This window comes from Hemitrygon akajei, chromosome 11 (genome assembly GCF_048418815.1).
Source record: "Hemitrygon akajei chromosome 11, sHemAka1.3, whole genome shotgun sequence".
Lineage (NCBI taxonomy): Eukaryota > Metazoa > Chordata > Chondrichthyes > Myliobatiformes > Dasyatidae > Hemitrygon > Hemitrygon akajei.
The window spans coordinates 56812968-56829975 of record NC_133134.1 but is presented as its reverse complement, the minus strand read 5'-3'; the positions used below and the strand labels follow the sequence as shown (position 1 = coordinate 56829975).

The 17008-nt window shown below is 43.5% G+C and overlaps 1 protein-coding gene across 2 annotated transcripts in view; it reads left to right on the top strand.

The window, feature by feature from the left end:
* The first annotated feature begins 3120 nt into the window (after positions 1 to 3120).
* The window catches only part of pfas (phosphoribosylformylglycinamidine synthase), a 47554-nt gene continuing 33666 nt past the window's right edge, over positions 3121 to 17008 (top strand). The window contains exons 1-12 of one of the 2 annotated variants that reach the window (XM_073060925.1): positions 3121 to 3212; positions 3848 to 3986; positions 4246 to 4393; positions 7850 to 7985; positions 8433 to 8538; positions 8837 to 9029; positions 9254 to 9359; positions 11146 to 11286; positions 11909 to 12033; positions 12145 to 12273; positions 16303 to 16434; positions 16665 to 16793. In XM_073060925.1, coding sequence (XP_072917026.1) covers positions 4252 to 4393; positions 7850 to 7985; positions 8433 to 8538; positions 8837 to 9029; positions 9254 to 9359; positions 11146 to 11286; positions 11909 to 12033; positions 12145 to 12273; positions 16303 to 16434; positions 16665 to 16793 — 1339 coding nt within the window. In that variant the 5' untranslated portion in view covers positions 3121 to 3212; positions 3848 to 3986; positions 4246 to 4251. The remainder of the gene's footprint in view (positions 3213 to 3847; positions 3987 to 4245; positions 4394 to 7849; positions 7986 to 8432; positions 8539 to 8836; positions 9030 to 9253; positions 9360 to 11145; positions 11287 to 11908; positions 12034 to 12144; positions 12274 to 16302; positions 16435 to 16664; positions 16794 to 17008) is intronic. The other variant, XM_073060926.1, reaches the window with a different exon arrangement.

Here is a 17008-nt window from a genome sequence, read left to right as displayed (position 1 = left end):
ATTTCTAGATACATGTGCAAACAGATATTTCTTAGACATTCATTTTCAACTCTATTATTGATTTGGTTTATATTGCCTGTATCTAATTGAGGTACTTCACTGACATGTACCTCTGATTTATATATACAATGAATTGTTTGCTACTTTGGAGTTTGTGTGCAACAGCCATCAAGATTTCCTCCTCTTTATGTTGTGAGGTGTCTGTTGGAGAGAAGGCAGATTGTTTGAACTCATATGTTAACTCTGTCATGGAAAAATCCCAAGAATGGTGCCAATGTTATGGAAACATTCTGAACCCACTTATAATTACCCCCACCTCACTATACATTGCAGCTCATCTCTGCCTTTGCTTCCTCCACAATCAACTATTCTGGCTCACCTGATATGCCAAGATCTCCATAAACTTCAGGACAACTAAAACCACTGCTGTGAACTACTTGGATTGTCAGATTTAGGCATTATCCTACCTCTGACTGGAGTTAACAAGCAAAATTTGGAGTGAAAAAATCTTCTTATTCCCTTTCCAGTATCTCTGAGAATCCTCTGTGCTCCTGCAGTTGTGTTTTTTTAATTCTGAATTTACTTTCCATCACCTCCAGCTTCTGTGATCTCAGCCTTCTTCCTACTTCCCACTGCTTCTTCCTCTATTCTCATCCTCTTCCTTCCCATCTTCTCTTCCATCAATTTCAACCCTTTCCTGTTTTTCTATTAATTCTCTCTGCTTTTCTGTTTATCTCTTGCTCACTTCTCCCCTTCCCTCACTTCCTCTTCCTTTCCTCAGCAGTCTTCATTTCCTCATCCTCCCTCATTTCTGACTTCCCCTCTCCACACCCATATCTATCCCTCCATTCTACTCCTCCCTTCCCCATTTTCCTTTACTGTTGCCAACTTCACACCACCAATCCTGGAGTTTCCACTGACTTGATGAAGGGTTTCAACTCAAAACGTTGACTGTCCATCTCCCTGTCTGACCTACTGAGCTCTTCCAGCTTTTTCCATTGCTCCACTTTCTCTCCCGTTCACTTTCTCTGTTCCCTCACTTCTATTCCTCCTCCAACATCTGGTCTCCCTTTGCTTCTCTATCCATCCCTCTGCTTTCCATCATTCCCTCAACTCATTTCCCTCTCCCTAATCCACGCACTTTCTCTCTAAACTAGAACCTTCCGATTCCTCTCTTTCCTACCTTTCACCACTCTACTTTCTGCTTTAATTTACTGTAATTTTATTTTCTATTTTAAGTTTGATACACAATTTTTGATTAGGGCACATGGATAACAGAGCGGCTATCTACCATCACCAGATACTACTACAATACAGAGATCTCCCAAAAACAGGCCTTCACAAAGATCTGCTGGCTGAATTACGCGACCTCGGCTTGCTGAGGGGAACGGGCCTACATTCCTCGGACTTGACTGATGCTGGTAGCCGGAGATGGAGACATCGAAAACGATGTGCGAGGAAGCAGAAGCGAGGCAAACGGGCAGGGGTCTGTGCCAGGCTATAAGCAAACCCTAGCCGGCTGGCTCTCCCGTCCATTCTGCTCTCCAATGTCCACTCCCTGGACAATAAAATGGACTACATCCGACTCCAACGTAATACTCGGCGGGAGTACAGAGACATGGCTCACTGATGGGATTTTGGATGCTGCCGTCCAGCTAGACGGGCTAGCCTTGTTTCGTGCGGACAGGGATGCAGCTCTCTCCAGTAAGACTCGCGGTGGTGGTGTGTGTATTTACATCAACATGGAATGGTGTAAGAACTCTGTGCTGGTTTCCAGACACTGCTCATCACTAGTGGAGTTTGTGGCTGTTAGATGCAGAGCATTTTATTTGCCACGGGAATTCACCTCTGTCCTGCACTGTTTTTGTGCATTTTATGCAGTCCTGTGTAGGTCTGTAGTCTAGTGTAGCTTTCTCTGTGTTTTTTTTTTACGTAGTTCAGTCTAGTTTTTGTACTGTGTCATGTAACACCATGGTCCTGAAAAACGTTGTCTCATTTTTACTATGTACTTGTGGTGAACTACATATACCTGTCTGGACTGCTCCTGTGGCTCCTCCCACAGACCCCTGCTGACTGCTTCTGTGGCTCCTCCCACAGACCCCTGTATAAAGGCGATTGAGGCCTGATGCCCGGCCTCATTCTCCAGGATGTAGTGTTGTTCATTCTTCCAGTCAATAAAAGCCGATATCTCGCTTCTTACATCTCAGAGTGAGTTATTGATGGTGCATCAGTACTGTACCAGCATGTATGGTCGCAATGACAATAAAGTGACGACTTGCTGTCCATCACCTCCCTTTCATCCTGTCTTCACTCACCCAATTTCCCTTCTCAATACTTAGTTGTCACTATTTTGACCAATCTTTTGTTAATCTCCAATAATCCTGCTTGAAGGATCTCAACCTTAAACGTTGACTGTACTTTTTTCCCATAGATTCTGCGGGGCCTGCTGAATTCCTGAGCATTTTGTGCATGTGGCTTGGATTTCCGGCATCTGCAGATTTTCCCTTGTTTGTGAATTCTTGTAGTGTTTTTTTTGTGCCAAATACTTATGCTGTGATGTGCCCTGAAGTGTTTACCAAAACAAAGCGTTAGAGAAAAAAAAAGCAGAAATAGTTACAATTTGGCAGGTTAGAGTGATTCCGTAGTGATTGTGTTGCATCTTTATCTCTAATCGCTGCCTGACATGCCAAGTAGTTAGATAGATAGATAGATAGATACTTTATTCATCCCCATGGGGAAATTCAACATTTTTTCCAATGTCCCATACACTTGTTGTAGCAAAAACTCATTACATACAATACTTAGTAATAATATGATATGCATCTAAATCACTAACTCAAAAAGCATTAATAATAGCTTTAAAAAAAAAAGTTGCTGCTTTTTTAGAATTTTATTTCATATTTTGCAGTATTTGCAATGTTTTACTCTAGGTGGTAAAGGTACATTTGTACAGAAATTATACACACCTGGTCTCTAGATAGAGATACCGATTTTCCAGAATCAGGAAGGGAAGTGAGAAGTACCTCACTAAAATGACGGAAGGCTAGTGCCCAGGATATCAACAATTGCAGTGCATAGATAAGTTGCAGGTTACCACGGACCTCACTAACATGGCGCCGCATGACCAATAGGGAGATGCGTTCCCGGGCACGAACAGGAAGTTCTTTTTTTCCCCACGTGGCGGTAGAGGTAAAATGTGAACTTGCATACGGGTGCGTAAAACTCATTCTACAAATTATTTTAAAAAGCGAAAGGCGAATGAGATGACCATGTCTGCGCGGGATGAGCAGAGAGAGAGTGAAAATGGGGGAAGGAAGTATGCGGGAGAGATGGGGCGAAAAAACATGGGAAGGAGAAAATACACTGGAAGGAAGCGGGTTACAGATAAGTGGAGTTTTGCTTTAGAGTTAGGGCTTGAGGGAAGGTAAATGCAAATGAAGAGGAAGGGGTATAAAGAGAGTCTTGCGAACGTATGCAGTACAGAAGGCAAATAACAAATTTAAAAGAAACTTTCTGCCTCGTTCGCTTTTCACTCTTGCAGTGCTCCCTCGGCAGTGTTTCACCTCGGCAAAATCTCTGACTTGCTCAATTCTGTAGAAACAATCGATTTCTGTTAAACGTGCGGTTTAACCATAAGATTAGGACTCTACTGAAGATCAGTAGATACGGGAGTCTACGGAGTGGGGAGGATAGTTTTGCTTATGGGGGTAACATCTGGCGTTGAAACGGGGCTGCAGCTGAACTCAGTGAACATCCAGCTGATATGTGGGCTTTGTTGTGCATTAGGCAGAAAATGAGATTCCCGCGCATTCCCTGAACTTTGTTCTACTGTGTCTGTTAAATACAGGGTTAATTAACTGCCTGCATTTCCGTTAATCGAAGCTATTGGCTCTGGGCATCTAATGAGTAACTTATGACTTAATGAAGAACTCGTGTTGCCTATTCAAGTACGGCTGGGTTCAGTATTAACTTCTGCTATATTGAAGGTACATCGTGCGTCTACAGATCTGTGATTTTGCCTGTAATCCTCCCTTCAACCTCTTTCTATGTATCCTACCCGCTGACTCGGAGCCCCAAAATACCTAACCTTTCTCAACAATTTGTTTGCTCTTGGCTCTCCTTTCTGTCTTTCTCAGGCCTCTGCACTACCCACTTTGCCCTCTGACTTCCCTCGCCCTCTTGACCCTATATTAGGCATTGTGTGGGTCTCTTGTCTTGTTGAGTCATGGACCTTTTGTGTTTCAGTCTGCAATGGTTGTTCTGCACTTCTACACAAGCCCTAAGGAGATCCCACCATTGGAAGTGGGGAAGAGCCTGTACCGGTATGGGGACGATCATGTGAAAAAGATTGAACATGTAACTCAAGAACTCTGCTTCAATGTGAATTGGACAGGTGGGTTTGTGTTGGGAGAGTGTTGCCTGGGAATGAATGGTTTTGGAGAGAGATTATGATATGCATTGTGTCTGAGGGTGAGGAGTTAGGGAGGGCAAAACAGTATGGTTCTCAGGATTTGGCACATTTTAGGGAGGGATATTCAGGGGAATAGGGTGTTGTATTGTTCATTTTGGGGTGTAGTGTTGCAGGAAGACTGCAACATGGCAGCGATGGTGTTGATGAAAGATGTACATAATATCTTTTGGATATGGGTGTTGGGCTTGGCATGTCTTGAAGAGAGTGATGCTGCTCATCCGGAGAGGGTAAATGTTTCAGTTTGGACTCTAAAATATTCAGGATAGTTACACAGTGTTATTAAGGTGTCAAGAACAGGAATATAGGGTGTAAGAGAAAGGTATAAGAGGCATGCAGCATTTCAGGTACAAGGAGAAGGTTGCACTATATTGCAAATAAAATGTTGAGGGGGAGAGAGAGGGAGAGTGTGGAGCTAAAATATATTGGGAAGAGCTGAGGATAATCTGGAGTGCCATGCCGATGCAATGTTTTGGGGATAAAAAGCCAGGGAGTGGCAATATAAGAAATAGCAGTAGGCCATTCAGACCCTCTGCCTGTACTGTTCAATGAGGTTGCGGCTGATCTTTCCCTTAGTGTAACTTGTAATATTTTCATATTCCTTAATTTCTAAGTATTGGTAGTTTTATTAAATACCTGCCTTCTAAGCCTCTACATTCCTTTTTCGGTAGAAAATCCCAAAGATGCACTGCAGGTAAAGAAATTTCTCCTTATCCCGTCCTGAATGACCAAACTCTTGACTTGAAATGGTGACCCTGATTCTAGGCATAACAGCCCGTGGCTGTAGAAGCATCTGTGGGGTATGTGGCTTGTTTCCCCGTTCCACCATTCCATATTTTACCTCGGCAGTACTTTACTTTCCAGAACTAGCCCCATATCTCTTAATTCTGTTAGTATCTATTATCTCCCATATTGTAAGAAGTCTCAGACACACTTCAGAATAATTTTTACACTTCAATGAAATTATCACATGTTCTTTGCATTTAAAAATTTAGGGCCCATTCTGTTTTAATGTTTCTTTAATCAAAGAGCCTGTCGGGTAGGATTTCTGGCATATGCATGCAATATATTAGAGATGACTTGTCTGGGAGGTCGGTGCAATGCATTGAAATTAATATATCGGGGGGAGTGTCTGTAATGTCTCAGTGAGGGTTTGTTGGGAGGGTTGCGATTCATGGTGAGGGATCATTGAATTTGTCTGGATGTGAGGGCCCATACAGATCAGTGCAATGTTCATGCATCTGTAAGAGGGTCGTGTTGAATTGAAGGGTGGGGCATTGGTTACAGGAATGTTGTATGCCAAGAAAGGGGATGTTGTCTTGTAGAAGCTGGTGTTGCTCTCCTTATAATTGAAGAGTTTGTAAGAAATAATTAAGATAATTTTAAAATAGGAAGGGTGTGGACAGAGCAAATGGAGAGAAACGGTTCCCAGTGGCAGTGTATAAACTTTGGGGAGATGGACCAAAAATGATAAAAGAGAAACTCATACACGGTAAATGATTAGTGTGTAGAAAGTGCTGCCAATGTTAATAATGAAGACAGCTTCAGTTGTAGTGTGCATATTAATCCTAAAGGAAAAAGTTTGTAGAGCCCTATGGAGATGGAGGTAGGACTATTGTGCTTCTCTTATATATGTAATATAAAAATTAGAATGTGTTTAATAGGTTGCATAGCCTCCTTCTGTGCTGTAACCCTTCTGTTCATAATGACATTTGGGTGGTGGGGGAGACATAGAATAAGAATGTATTTATTTCTTTTGGCTGTTAACTTGGTTGGGGGGGGGGGGGTGTGAAGAGAAAGGATTGCACAATCAACTCCAGGGGAGTGTAAGAGAGAGGTGCATCATTTGTTGTCTGGGAAGGAGCTGCAGCCTTTGGGGAAATAAGGCCAGTGCATCAAGAGATTGTGAGGAAGGCAGCTAAGTAGATGGTGGTGTTGAAGAGAGAGAGATAAAATGTTTCGTGGAAGGGGGCTGGTGAGAGCACTGACTAGGCAGAGGGGTACACTCTGAGTGGAGTTACATAGGAGAGAATGTGCAGGGTACAGGGTAAGGTGTATGGGGGGAGCTGACAAGCATTGTTTCTGTATATGTTGGGTAGTTGAGAAAGATTAAGATACTCACACAAAATGCTGGTGGAACACAGCAGGCAAGGCAGCATCTATAGGGAGAAGCACTGTCGACGCTTCAGGCCGAGACCCTTCATCAGGACTAACTGAAAGAAAAGATAGTAAAAGATTTGAAAGTAGAAGGGGGAGGGGGAGGGGGAAATGCGAAATGATAGAAGACCAGAGTGGGTGGGGTGAAACTAAGAGCTGAAAAGGTGATTGGCAAAAGGGATACAGAGCTGGAGAAGGGAAAGGATCATGGGACGGGAGGCCTAGGGAGAAAGAAAGGGGGAGGGGAGCACCAGAGGGAGATGGAGAACAGGCAGAGAGAGAACAAAAAGGGGAGGGGGAAAATAAATCAGGGATGGGGTAAGAAGGGGAGGAGGGGCATTAATGGAAGTTAGAGAAGTCAATGCTCATACCATCAGGTTGGAGGCTATCCAGACGGTATATAAGGTGTTGTTCCTCCAACCTGAGTGTGGCGTCATCTTGACAGTAGAGGAGGCCATGGATAGAGATATCAGAATGGGAGATGGAATTAAATGTGTGGTCACTGGGAGATCCTGCTTTCTCTGGCAGACAAAGTGTAGGTGTTCAGCGAAATGGTCTCCCACTCTGCGTTGGGTCTCACCAATATATAAAAGGGAGCACCGGACGCAGTATATCACACCAGCCAACTCACAGGTGAAGTGTCGCCTCACCTGGAAGGACTATCTGGGGCCCTGAATGGTGATGAGGGAGGAGGTGTAAGGGCAGGTGTAGCACTTGTTCCGCTTACAAGGATAAATGCCAGGAGAGAGATCGGTGGGAAGGGATGGGGGGGACAAATGGACAAGGGAGTCGAGTAGGGAGCGATCCCTGCGGAAAGCAGAAAGGGGTGCACATCCGCCCTCACCTACCACCCCACCAGTCCTCCGGGTCCAGCGTATAATTCTCTGTAACTTCTGCCACCTCCAGTGGGATCCCACTACCAAGTACATCTCTCCTCCCGCCCCCCCCCCAGTCCTGATGAAGGGTCTTGGCCCGAAACGTCGACAGTGCTTCTTCCTATAGATGCTGCCTGGCCTGCTGTGTTCTGCCAGCATTTTGTGTGTGTTGCTTGAATTTCCAGCATCTGCAGATTTCCTCGTGTTAGGTGATTAAGATGTCAGGGTGAAGATTGCAGTGTATTGGAGAAAGGGCCCTCCTGGCTTACTGGTCTACCATCTTGTTCCAGTCCTCCTTTGTCTGATCACCCTCCCCCTCTAATCTACATGTTGCTCCCTCTTCCTTCAGATCCAGTCTCCCCATCTCCACAGGACAGACAGAAGCTTGCATGGATTTTCCAATATCCCTTCAATTCTGAGAACATTTCCACTGAACCCTTCCTCAAGGAGCAGGATGGAGATTTGCTGGTGGAGATTGGGCCTAGGTGAGTCAACAAGTAGAGTTGGAAGTCAGAACATTTTGTGTTGTGCATATGTGCACAGGTACAGATTTAATTCCACATTGCGGAGAGAAGTGACTATGTTTCTTTGTTCATTTTTGCATATAAAGGAGTGATCCAGTGAGAGTCCTGATGAAGGGTCTCAGCCTGAAATGTCAATTGTCCATTCCTCCCCTCACATCCCCCATAGATGATGCCGGACTTGCTGAGTTCCTCCAGCATTTTCTGTGTTAATCTAGTGAGTGTATATGTTTGTTAGTAGTGGTTCTATGTGTTTGCACGTATGCAGGAGAGGCTGTGTGAGAGTCTGTATATATGAAGACACCTGTAGGTTGATTGGGAACTTCTTAGTCAGGTGCTAGTTCTTCAGATTTGTGGCCTGGTTATTGTTTGCTCATTGCACTCCCAATAATTTTTTTTTCCCTATCTCAGATTGAACTTCTCCACAGCGTGGTCGACAAATGCCGTGTCCATCTGTCACTCCATTGGGTTAACAGAGGTGGATCGCATTGAGTGCTCACGTCGCTATCTGCTGAAGGTAGGTGATGTCAGTACTTGCATAAGGTCAGCAGCAGATGCAGTTGTGTGTTCCCAGGAACTGGATGCCAGTTTCCCAGTACAGATGTGCAAACGTGTGCCAAAGACCCAACACTGGTCACCTGGCACAGTTTCCTTCACTGGGATTCGAGTGGGTCTTAAATTCCTCCCCTTCCTTCCACTGTTCCTTGGCAGTCTGTAGCAAACCATATCACTCATTCATGTAGGTGCTCTGCTCTGAGTGTGCCTGCTCTTGGGTGTATGTTGTTAATGTTGCTGGTATTACTAAATGTTTGTAGGTACATAATTTCAAGGGACTGGATGCAGCTGCCTTGGGTGAGCTGGTTGCTGACTTTTATGATCGGATGACGGAGTGTGTGTATCAGCAACCCATTGAGACTTTCCAAGTGTCGATCCAGCCATCACGGGTGAATGAAGTGGACGTGTTGAACGAGGGCAAGGAAGCACTGGAGAAAGCAAACCGTGAGCTGGGTGAGTGCAGGGGCTGGTCCGTGGGAGAGGGAAGGGGATTCAGTGAATTGAGTGGCATCATCTCATGCTTTAAATATTGTTCAGAGCTTGCAGGAACATTAGAGTATACTTGGAGGGTAAGAATACTGGTGTCTGGACTGAGGGGAGGTGTTGTCACTATTGCTGAGAAACCCAGTATTGATCTACTTATTTTGGAGCTAAACATCACTGTCTGTTCTCCACAGGTCTAGCTTTTGATTCATGGGATCTGGATTTTTACACAAAATTGTTTCAAAAGGTGGACCGGAATCCCACTAGTGTGGAGTGTTTTGACCTAGCGCAGTCCAACAGGTAAACCCCAGTCACTGTTAACTATCAGTGTTCTCCTCTACTCAGTCCCTTGTGAATCCCAAACTAATCCTAGTGAACCACTACATCTCCTTGCTTTGTATCAAGCTGGTAAACTAGTTTCACTGCATTAATGTTATCTTTGACACTCTGTATCAATTACAGATTAACCCCATTGTCTAGTTCTTTTCCTGTAGGCCTGTATGCTTAATATCTGAAATATTGTCTTCAGTTCAAGGACTTTAAACAAAGTTGCGGCTTTCTATTTAACGAAAAAGCCATAGGATTGAAAATACCCTATATATTGTTTGTTCCGTGTATAAAGTTCATTGTCATTCAACCTCACACACGTCAAAGGCTAAACAAACGACGTTCCCCTGGAACCAAGGTGAAAGACAGAGTACATGTATCACATACAGCACGTAAAGTAATAGGTTAAGAATGTTCTGCGGATGTACAAGTTGACATAAAATGCATATGTGACATGCAGTTAAAAATACAACAGTATTACTGTCATAAGATAATGTGTACTGGGTGGTAGCAGGGTGTTCAGAAGTCTCACTGCCTGAGGGAAGAAGCTGTTACCCAGCCTAATAGGTCCTTTTTTTTCTGCTGTGGTACCTTCTGCCTGATGGTCAGAGGTTAAAGATTATGGGACAAATGTGGATAGAATGGGGTTGGGGAGCATCACTTGCCTCAATCTTCTCAGGAAGTGGAGGTGCTCCTATGCTTTTTTGACTAAAGAGATGTTGAGGTACCAGGTGAGATCATCCGTGATATGCACACTAGAAACTTGGTGCTCCTGACTCTCTCCATAGAGGAGCTGTAGGGAGTGGCCAGCCTGCACCTTCCTGAGGTCCACAGTATAATGGGAATCTGCAGTAATCTGGCAAGTTAGATTGTAAATTTCTCAATCTTATGAGGGGGTTTGGGCTAAATGCACTTGAATGCATTTAAGTTTTGGAACAGGATCAGAGACTGGAAAAATTTCAAATAAAAGTTTATAATAAACTAAATTAGAATCAGCCTGGCAATGAATGTATTGTGAAAAGAAATAAAGACTACAGTCATTGGGAATCTGAAGCAATAACAGAATGCTGGAAACACTCAGCAAGTTGGGCAGTATCAGTGGAAAGAGAATTAGATGTCATTTTCAATGATTCCATTAGAGCTATAACAGCAACATGTTATACCTCTACGTAAGATCTATTTGAATGATGGAAATTCATGGTGACCATATCAGTAAAGCATTAGGGAGTGGAGAAAGTCACCTAGCCAATTTGTTCCAGGAGGCCGTTACACCCACTGACCAGTACTGCAGAACTGGTCAGTTCAAAGGGAGTGACTTCGGACAAGTTATGCTTGAGTTATGTAGGACATACTGTAGGTCAGATTGTACCAGGAGTGCTTTGGTCTTTTTATTTTAAGAAGGATTGGAAGCAGTTGAGAGAAGGTTTAGGAGCTAAATAGAATATACAGGTTGGTTTATGAAGATTAGAACCTTAGACTTGTATGGATTGGAGTTTAGGAGAGTGAAAGGACATTTGATTGAAGCATAAGATCCTAAAAGTGGAGGGTGGATATGGAAAGGACATTTCCTCTTGTGGCAGAAGGGGCAAACTATTATTCTTAACACTTTCCCAGTACTGCTTCATCACTATATTTTTCCATATATATTTCCTCATTTCACCCCCCCACCCCCACTCCTTAATGGTTACCATCCCTTGACAGTTTACAAAGGTGGAGCTTCACAAGTCGTTCTTGCTATAAAGCTGGTTTGTTTCTGCAGTGAACACAGCCGCCATTGGTTCTTTAAAGGGCGCTTGGTGATTGATGGAGAAGCCAAGGAGAAAAGTCTCTTTGATCTGATCATGAAGACACAGGATTACAGCAACAAGAACAATGTTATCAAATTCTGTGACAATAGCAGGTGAGTCAAGTCAAAGGAGCAGCAGAGTGGAACGGCGGGGTGGGGGGGAAGCAGAGAAAAGAGGATGGAGCATGAAAATAGGGACTACGTGAAGATGTCGGAGGAGGTGCTCTGGAGATAAGTTGAAGGAGAAACATTTGAGAGGTACGTAAAGGATTTAGAGTTGAGGGATGTGAGATTTGGAAGGAATATGCTAGTGAGTGACTGAGGGTATGTGGGAGGTAAACTTAAGAGGTGAAGCCAGTTCAGAGAAAGGTGGTGTGTAGAGGGAGGTTTGAGGACAGGGAGGAGGGAATTGGGAATGACAGAAGGGAGATCATTGGTAGGGTAATAGGATGGGGGTTCAGCAAGATGAGCAATTGGAGGAAAAGAAGACAAGGATGTGGTTTAGGAGACAATCTCAGGATTTTGGGTCGAGAAAGGATGGTAGGAGTGGAGTGTCACTTTTGGAACTCGGGTACAAGGATGGAAATGAGGTGGAGAGAATGGGGAGATGGTAGTGAGGGTGAGAATAAGGGGATATGTGAGGCAGGAATTAGGAATGTTGGATAGTTAAAAGTGGGAGAGAACTGCATGATTAGAGATTTCATGAGCGTGAAGTTTATTTTGTCTTTCTCCACAGTGCTATTGAAGGCAAAAGTGTTGAATCTCTCTACCCCAGTAACGGATCTCAAGCCAGCAACATAGAGATTCATGAAGCCAAGAGGCATATAATCTTCACTGCTGAAACACACAACTTTCCCACCGGTCAGTGTTGATGTGAGGGAGCACTACAACTAAAGAGGCTGGATTCTCCTGATCGTGTAGTGTTGCACTCACAGCTCTATCTCATTGGGTTGATGTCTTCCATTGTTTCAGGTGTGGCTCCATTCAGCGGTGCAACTACAGGAACAGGAGGTCGGATACGGGATGTCCAGTGCACAGGTCGAGGGGCACATGTGATTGCAGGGACAGCTGGTTACTGCTTTGGGAATCTGCTCTACCCAGGTGTGGCTTGCGGTCTAGCTACAGTTTATCTCTGAATGGTATCAGTGAGCACTGAATCATTTGGCGGGGGCAGGGGGGAAGAAGAGGGAAGCCATTTGACCCACCAGCCAAAAAATGCCATTTCCAGCTCATGGTTAGCTGCCCTGTAGGCTATTGCACCGTCCAACATGAAATTGTGTGCTCACCTGTGTCCTGACAGGTGGTATGATAAAGTTTTACAGCATGGAAACGGCCTTTCGGCCCACCTCATCTATGCTGGCCACTGTACCTCTCTATATTAATTCCATATCTCTCTGGCCTGCTCATTCAAGTGCCTGTCCAGGTTCCTCTTTAAGCAATTGTTAAGTGTTCCTGCCTCCCCCACCTACTCTAACAGCTCATTTCAGATACTATGTGTGAAAAATCTCTTTTTCTTCTAAAGCCTCTTTCTCTCCTTTTTCTGATTTTAGACATGTCTACCATGGGAAGTGAATGCTGGCTATTTACCCTATCATTGTGTCTCCTGTCACCCTCCTTCACTTTGGAGAAATAGACCCAGCCGATCTAATCTCCTGTTATTCATGGCCTCCAATCCAGGCAACATCTGCATCCTCTAGCTTAAACACATTGTTCCTATTGTTGCCTATCAGGGCTGCATGCAATACTCCTGGTTAAAAAGTTATTTAAGATCACAAGGTAGGGAACAGGAAAATCACTCTGAAATTCTCAAGGTCTGCCTGTGTCCTTGTATGTGTTAGTTTTTGAAAATGTGATGAAATCCCCTCTGGTGCATTAATCTGCTTCCTATTACGCAGCCTAACTGGTATTTTATACATTTCTAGCATGGCATCTCTTGTATTCTGTACCTCAGCCAACAGGCTAAGCTTTACCTTTTCCCTTTCGATCACTTGGGGCTTCCTTCTGAGGTCCTATGGACGTGTGTTCCCATTGATCCGTTTATCATGAGATCTCTGGCCTCACCCAGAGCATGACCTCTCACTCTTCAAAAATGACCACCTTCCTGAAATCTCATACACTATTTCTCTTTTCTTGGCTGCTGCCTGGCCGCCCACGTAATTCCACATTTTCCATTCTGCTTGGGAAATCTACAGTTTTTTCATGCTCTGCAAATTTTTTAATGGTGGCTGCTACAATTACATCTAAATCATTAATACATACATGAAGCAAAGAATCGAACAGTCCTGTTGTGGAATCCCAATGTAAACAGTTTTGTCATCACTTAATTTTTTTTTTTAATTTTTAGTCCATTGTTCTTTGCTATTCATATTGTGTTTTTTGGGCACAACTTCCCCACTAGCTTTTGCATCACATGAGGCTTTATCAAAATCATCATAAATTATACTGAGAGAGAAAATCATGGGTGTCTTATCAGTGTCTCCGTATTTGCGGCATGTATAGTACCTGTCACTCACTAGCAGAATTGAGAGTTGTGATGGTTGGAGTGCGGAAGTCTATTCAGCCTGTGCCCATGCTAGCTCTGTGGTAAGAAAGATCCAGTTGGTCCCACCTCTCTTCCCCCACCCCAACCACCACTCTCCCCATATTCCAGGGAATATTTTCTTTATTGGATACTGCAATTGAATTTGCACCTGCTATCCTCCTGGCAGTTTGTTTCAGGTCCCAACTTCTCATTATTTTTAGAAGGAAAAGGTTTTCCTCATTTTTGGTTTATTGTAGATTGCCATCACCCTGTGACCCTGACTCTTGACCCTTCCAATGGGAATAGTTCCCTTCTTATATTCAGTAAATTTGTTTACCAGATTCTCTGTTTCAACGTAGAACAATACAGCACAGTACAGGCCCTTCGGCCCACAATGTTGTGCTGACCCTTAAACCATGCCTCCAATATAACCCTCCACCTTAAATTCCTCCATATACCTGTCTAGTAGTCTCTTAAATTTCACTAGTGTATCTGCCTCCACCACTGACTCAGGCAGTCCAACCACTCTGAGTAAAAAACCTTCCTCTAATACCCCCTTTGAACTTTCCTCCCCTTACCTTAAAGCCATGTCTTTTTGTATTGACCAGTGGTGCCCTGGGGAAGAGGTGCTGGCTGTCCACTCTGTCTATTCCTCTTAATATCCTGCATAGAAGAACAACCGCAGATTCTCTGGTCAGTACATATAATTAACATAACCAAAATAATTTTAGTAAATCTTTTCTGCATCCTCTTTAAAGCTAAACAACTTTTCTGAAGTATGACACCTAGAAACATTTCCTAGTGTGGCTGAACCAGTTCATCATGACTTTTTTTATGCCTCTAATTTTAAACATGTTAAGATCCTATGCACTTTTCTCAATGGTGTCAGTATCTGGTGCCTTTATCTGTCACTAAAGCAGATACCAGCAGAGTATCTGATTCTACATCAACTTTAAACTGTTTTGGTATCTGTTTATTGTCCATAATTACCAAAGCAGATTACGTGAGATCTACTTCAATCATTGACTAAAACAGTGGTAGCTTTGGGGCTTGACTAACTTCTGTTTTATTAGTGTGGCTGTCATAAAATAGAGTTGTAGAATAATTGGACAACAAATCACTCGGTCCATTGAATCTTTGCAGTTTCCCAGTAGAATTATCCCATTAAGCTGTTCTTTTCCAATTGTACCACAAATCCATTCTCTCTCAAATACATAACAGCTCCCTTTTGAAGGTGGTGAAACTTGTGTGCGGCCCTGCTTACAAGTGGTGATCTCCTGATCCTAACATCTACATAAAAGCAACGTGCACAAAATACTGGAGGAACTCAGCAGGCCAGGCAGCATCTATGGAAAAGAGTACAGTCGGTGTTTTGGGCTAAGACCCTTCAGCAGGACTGAACAATGTAAAAACAAAATTTTCTTCCTGGTCCCTTTTGTCATTTGACCAGAATGTTAATTTCCTGATCTTTGAACCATCATCCAATGGTAACAACTTCCCTCTAGCTATCATATTTAAAGCAGCTCTATGTTCCTAAGTTCATTCTGGGCTTGGTGTAGGACTTTCACATCTTTCCTAATGTATGATCAAAATTAGACAGTCTTTCACTTGTGGCCTACGGTGGATAATGTTGGTTCAACTCTCCTTTGTGTTATATAAATCTAGGTTCCGATGTGTTTTCCAACTTGGTCTCTCAGCATTCCTTGCCATTTTTAGGAGTTAAATTAATGTCCTCGTTCTTGTGCTCCTTGAAGTATGTCTTTGAGTTTTCATTGTTCTGTCTGATCTTTCCGCAAAACGTACTTTTCTGTATTTTATTTGCCTCTTGTTTGGTCATTCAACCAACCTATTTTGGCCTCTTGAAATCTGTTCCTCACTGTTAAAACTTAGTGTCAGCCATGTACCCATTTCCATCATTTGGCAATAGTCCCATTTCTGCCTTTAAGCCAATTTCATATCATGTTACAAATGACCCTACAATTTGCAGGCCTCGGTTTTGCTGTTGTGTGCGACATTTTTGGCTGTCTTTTCCAAAAAAAAGTCGGCATAACAAACATCTTTTGCATTCCTTCTGTAACTTCATTGACAAATTTAAGTTGCTTTGAGAGGAGCAGACCCAGTACCACCTAATCAATTTTCACCTGCCCCTTTTACTGAGATTTTGGCAACATCCTCTTACCATACACCTGTGAGTATGGAGTGTACCCGTTATGCCTTGTGCCTCAGTGCCATAATCATCCTTAAATCCTGTCTGCCTTTCACATTCTTATAAAATGCTTTTGGGTATCTTCCCATGGTTTTTATCACTATTTATTCACTTTGGTTTCCTTTGCATTTCTCTTCTCTCCCCCCTACCTCCATAACTATATTCAGCCTGATTCTGATTGGTTATTCATAAAGCATTACATACTTCAGTCTTCTCTCTCACTTTCTCCTGTGTCTGGCTACTCTGTGCTGTACTTGCAATGTGATCACCTTGGCGTGCAAGAAATAGCTGCTTAAAGCTTAGGCCATCTTCCCTTGAGCTTTCAATTTTTGTCCTTCTGGCACATCTGCATAAGATTGTAAAGTAGGTACACTTTAATTTGATGTTGTGGTTGTTGTTGCAGGTTATGAGCTACCCTGGGAAGACCAAACTTTCACCCACCCTGGAAATTTTGCACGGCCACTGGAAGTGGTGATTGAGGCCAGTAATGGAGCTTCAGATTATGGCAATAAATTTGGAGAGCCAGTCTTGGCAGGTAGGACCTGGTTGAAGTACGTTCCAAGCAGCAGTAAGGTCTTAGCAGCTGGGTGCATTGGATTTGCTTGGGGCCTGGCAGTTGATCTAGATCTGTTTGGAATCCATTTAACTGTTGTCTCTAGTCAGCAGCAGATAGAGCCTTGTATCTGTCTGACCTCTGCTCTTGCCCCCAGTTAGCTGCTGCATCATGTTTCTCTTCCAGTGTGCTTGATCTTCTTTTTATTCCAGGATTTGCCCGCTCATTTGGAATGATACTCCCCAGTGGGGAGAGGAGGGAGTGGATTAAACCCATTATGTTCAGTGCTGGTATTGGAACCATTGAAGATCAACATGTCCGAAAGGAACAGCCTGAACCAGGTGTGTCTTGTTTGGCTGATGCTGGACAAGTGGTAGTAATGTCTGAGTGCTTCTGTGCTTTGCTGGCGATTGTGGATTTGGTTGAGAGTAAATTGGGCCAGAGTGTAAGTGATGTAGAATAAGGAGTGGACTAATGATTGGCAAGGTGACTTTTGGTAGGAGTGTGACTGGACAAGAGGGCGATTAATTATCTGTGAGTGGACATAGGGGTTGTT